The 5,159-nt window shown below is 41.8% G+C and overlaps 1 protein-coding gene across 1 annotated transcript; it reads right to left on the bottom strand.

Annotated features, from left to right (window-relative positions):
- Nucleotides 1–3,723: 3,723 nt before the first annotated feature.
- On the bottom strand, nucleotides 3,724–4,158 carry LOC133052721 (endogenous retrovirus group K member 7 Pro protein-like). Its single transcript, XM_061137594.1, has one exon. It carries the CDS (start codon nucleotides 4,156–4,158, stop codon nucleotides 3,724–3,726), a length of 435 nt encoding a protein of 144 aa, XP_060993577.1.
- Between the last annotated feature and the right edge of the window lie 1,001 nt (nucleotides 4,159–5,159).

Genomic DNA, 5,159 nt, shown 5'->3' with positions numbered 1-5,159 from the left:
AGTTCTATTGGGCTGAGTTGAAAGTATAGAGCTGGTTGCTGCTACAGCTCTCCATAAGTCAGGCTGCCAATGTACGTGCCCGTCCCTCTGGTATGTTAGCATTGGAGGGACTAAGGCATTGTTGTGCCATCTAGAGGCAGTCACTGGCCAGGGCACCATTGAATTTTTCCAATCTACAAATCTATTGGTATAATTTTTAATAGTTTTAGGATCATATTCCGGATTCGCATTACTCCAATCATTTATTGTAACATTTCCACCTCTGGCAATTTTATAATCAATGCAAGAGTCATAAGTACACAATTTCCATGGTGAGTACCCTATATCATAATTAATTGTATTCTACACTTTATCAGATTCATTAGATGGTTTAGATGGAGGTCCTAAACACTTAGAATAAGGTGGTGGAGGCTTGTCTTTAATTTGAATATAAGGATCCAAGTTTCTCTGCAATCTCAAGAACATCAACCAAACATATCTGGTCTTTTGGCCATTTGTTGGTGAGTCAGTTATAATTGCCTTTTTAGAGGCTCCCAAACAGCTGACTTTAGACTGTGTAATCATCATTTTTTTAGTCTCATTGTGTGGAAAATTAAAGCAAATTGGTGGGTTACTAGTTAGCCCATAATATGTAAACTTAAAATTAATTGGATATTTCCCTGTACGATAAGGAGAATAGGATCCACCAAGCACTTTAGGTTTATCAGAAGTTACCCTTATTGGCATTTCATCTGAAGTAACAACCTATAAAACTGGTGGATCTGGAAAATAAGCCCAGTAAGCATCATGAGAAGAGACCAATATTACCTGACATGAAAGTAGAGCCAAGATGGCAAGGAAGTGGTTTTCAGCAATAACTGGAATCTTTTGAGATTTTACCATGTCTGTGGCGAGATGACAAAGATGCCTGACTTGGCCCCACGTTGGTCTATCGGCGCGTTGTGTGGCTTGAGAAGGTCGTCGATGCAGCCATGGTCTTTTATGATGATTCTGAGATGACATTCTTGTGAGTGCTAGGCGGGCCAGCTGATCAATGGGAGGATCTTCAGGAGGTGGTGTAGATGCTGAGCTGGATGGAGGGGATATCTCCTCAAGGGGATTCCTTGGTGGCGGTTGAGGGCATGGCAGTGGTAGCAATTTCCTTTTGGTCATCCGAGGCATCAGGGGCCAGTAATTTCTTAATGGGTTGTTGGATGTGTCGAATTAATCTATCTGGAATCCACAAGGGAGAATCTGCATTATGTGGAAAAACACAAGCATAGCCTCCACCGCTGGTTAATAATACATCAGGTCCCTTCCATTGTCCAGAAAGAAGGTCCTTCCAGCGCACCAGAGGCTTTGGGTTATTTTGTTCCGGATTCCAATGACGCAACATGGCCGTATTACCTTGTAGATTGGTATTGAGATTATTGAGCATGAACAGAGCACGCTGCAAAACATGATGAGGGGAGCTGTACTTAAATTCTCCCTCTTGTAATTTATTAATTTGAATTTTTAAGGTTTGGTGAGCTCTTTCTACTATAGCTTGTCCTTGAGGGTTATAGGGAATTCCTGTAGAGTGGGCAATGTTAAATCTAGCACAGAAATCTTTAAATGATTTGGAAGTATAAGCAGGAGCATTATCGGTTTTTACAGCTTTAGGAGTGCCTAAGTAAGAGAAGCAGGTAAACAAATGCTGTACCACATCTTTGAAGGCTTCCCCCGTTCGGGCAGTAGCCACTATGGCATGAGAACATGTGTCTACAGTGACATGTACAAAGGACAATTTACCAAAAGACTGAATGTGAGTAACATCCATCTGCCACAATACATTAGGGAGTAGGCCTCTCGGGTTAACTCCAAAGGTCAGAGAAGGCAAGGTTGTAGGGCAATGGGCGCAGGCCCGCACAATTTCTCATGCAGCCTCTCTAGGAATTTGGAATTGGCATCTTAATGCTGAGGCATTTTGATGATGCAATGCATGAGAATCTTTAGCTTTTTCTAAAGCTGTAGCAATGTAAGGTTTGGTAAGAGCATCAGCAAGTTCATTATATGCATGTAAGGGACCAGGTAATTTAGAGTGCGCTCGAATGTGCCCTACAAAAAATTACTTACTTCAGTTCCAAATCTGCTGCTGCAGTTCAGAAAGCAGCTGGAAAATAGTGGTTTTGTTTTCTGGCAGTACCGCAGTCTCGATATGGGGAAATAGTCTTACCACATATTGTGAATCAGAAAAGAGGTTAAACTCATGATCTGCAAACATTGCAAAGGCAGCAATAACGGCCCTTAACTCTGCCTTTTGAGCAGAAGTTTCTCCTGTTAATATAACCTTATTAATATTTTTAGTAAGAATAGCTGCTTCTCCATTAGATGACCCATCTGTAAATATATTACAAGTTGTTTGCAAAGGTTTATTTTTACAAAGCACTGGAAAGATAACTGGGTACTTGCACATGAATTGTAATATAGGACTGGAAGGCATATAATGCAGTACCTGACCTGAATAGCTGCCTAAAGCTATTTGCCAATCTGTATCAAAGCCTATCAAAGAATCCAATTGCTCTTTTGAATATGGTACAATAATCTCTTGCGGCTCCTGACCAAACAGTTCTATGTTTCGTTTGTGTCCCTTGACAATCAAATTAGCCACAAGCCCAGGATATGGGGCCACTACCTTTTTAGCAGTTGCAGGCAAATTAATCCACTCTAGGGGTCTGTTTTGCCAAAACACTCCTGTGGGAGCCACCGCTGTGGGAAGCAGTATCAACTGCCAACTGTTTGCATAATCTAATCTGAGAACCTGAGACTGTCGCAAAGCCTGTTCAACCCAGGCCAAGGCCCCTTTTGTCTCAGGAGTTAGAGCTCTAGGTGAAGAAGGATCAGCATCTCCTTGCAATATATTAAACAGAGGCTTCCATTCTGCAGTAGTTAATCTTAAAAAAGGCCTAATCCAATTAATATCTCCCAATCATTTTTGGAAATCATTTAAAGTATTCAAATGGTCAGTCCTCAGCTGTAAAGGCTAATGAGTGACTGTTTCTGAATTTAAGAGTCTGCCTAAATAGGTTATTGGAGGATTAACTTGAATCTTTTTGGGAGCAATTTTAAGTCCCTCACTCTGTAAGGGTTCCTCTAATTTTTGCAGAGCTTCTTGCAAAATAACTCTATCTGCATATGCCAAAAGTATATCATCCATATAATGTATCAAATAAACTTCAGGATATTGGCTTCTAACACTTTGAATTGTTTTATTCACAAACTTTTGACAAAGTGTAGGACTATTTTTCATTCCCTGGGGAAGTACTTTCCATTGATATCTCTGATAGGGCTGTTTAAAATTCGTTGAAGATAGGCTAAATGCAAACCTCTTCCTGTCCTGTATAGTCAGAGGAATGGTAAAAAAAAAAAAAAAACAATCCTGCAAATCTATAACTATCACACTGTACCCTTTTGGGACAGCAACCAGGGAAGGCAGTCCCGGTTGCAGAGCCCCCATATCTTCCATGGTAGCATTTATTGCTCTAAGGTCCTGCAGCAATCTCCATTTCCCAGATTTCTTTTTTATAACAAATATAGGGGTATTCCAAGGGCTATTAGAGGGTTCTATATGCCCTGCCTCAAGTTGTTCTTGTACTAAGGCTGTGGCTGTTGAAAGTTTTTCTGATGTTAACGGCCATTGTTCAAACCATACTGGGGTTTCTGATTTCCAGATAATGGGGTCAGCATTACGAACATTGGCCTCCATTATGAATTTGGATATCCTAAGCCCAATCGTTGATTATTAACTTGTAGTTCTACAGGGTATAACCTGCCCTGCTGTTTTTTTCCTAACCCTTTCTGAGGATCATATTTCATTTGCAGCATTTGAGCTGATACTTTTTCATCTGGGCTATACAACAAAATTCCCATTTGGGCTAAAATATCTCTTCCCCATAATGTGAGGGGGAGAGAAGATATTACATAAGGCTGGAAGGTGCCCTGCTGACCTTCTTCTTCTTGCCAAGATAATATTTGTGAGCTTTTCACCACCGAGGGTGCTTTCCCTAGATCCACAAGTTCATTAGCCGTGGTTTGTGTGGGCCAAGAATTAGACCAGTCTTTGCCAGCTGTGCAGGAAACGTCTGCTCCAATGTCCAGCAATCCTACCACGTTTTTACCATTAACCTTTAACGTTTTCATAGGTCTTTTCTGGGTAATTTCTTGTACCCAGAATACAAGGTCACTAGAGCCAAATCCTTTGTTTCCCCTATCTGCCTGTGTGGCTGTGGATCCCAAAGAACAATAGGCAAAAGTAATAATTGGGCAATTCTTTGATCTTTATGAATTTGTTGCATTTTAGTGGGGGGTGAAATCATTACCTATATTTCTACAGTATAATCTGAATCTATGACCCTGGGAACAACAGTAAGACCTTGAAGAGAAAACGAACTCTGTCCCAAAACAATTCCCATGACTCCTTTTGGAAGGGGTCCCTTAACCCCCTTTGGTATTCTAACCACGGGTGAATCAGGAGTTAATATTGTTGCAGTGGTGGAACGGAGGTCCAATCCTGCACTCCCTGGGGTTGCTTGGCAGAGCTCTGAGATGGAAGAAAGGGGATGAACGGGTTGAGAGAAGTTGCCCCTATCATTGTCGGGGCCTGGGGCTGGCCCCGCAAGACGTTTCCCTGGTTCTGAACGGGATTTCCTCGTGAGGGTGCCAAAGGGGTTCCGTCATTGTGTAACTTTGATTTACAATCTTTTGCCCAGTGAAATCCCTTTTGACAGAGAGGACGAAGAGCCTTTGGGAGAATAGTTTCAGAAGAAGCACTATTGGGTGGTGTCATACCTTCTCCCACAGATTTTTGAGGACAATTTCTGCTGAAATGCCCACTTTTTCCACAGGAAAAGCATACCTCTCCTGTGGGCCTTGTGCCTCCGTTATGAGGTCTCACCACGTTCTGAACAACCTGAGGGAATGTGTGTCCCTTCAGGGCTGCTGCAATGGCTATCCCCTGCATCATAGCAGGGCTAACATCAGCACAAGCCCTAATGTAATCGGTGAGAGTTCCAGACTTTTTTTATTGGTCTCAATATTGCCTGACATGTAGAATTTGCATTCTCAAAAGCCAGCTGACAAATAAGTATGTCTGCAGCTTCTTGATTAGTAATAGCACGCCTTACTGAAAGCAAAAGTCAAGA

This window comes from Dama dama, chromosome X (assembly GCF_033118175.1).
Source record: "Dama dama isolate Ldn47 chromosome X, ASM3311817v1, whole genome shotgun sequence".
Lineage (NCBI taxonomy): Eukaryota > Metazoa > Chordata > Mammalia > Artiodactyla > Cervidae > Dama > Dama dama.
This window is presented reverse-complemented; position numbering and strand designations above follow the sequence as displayed.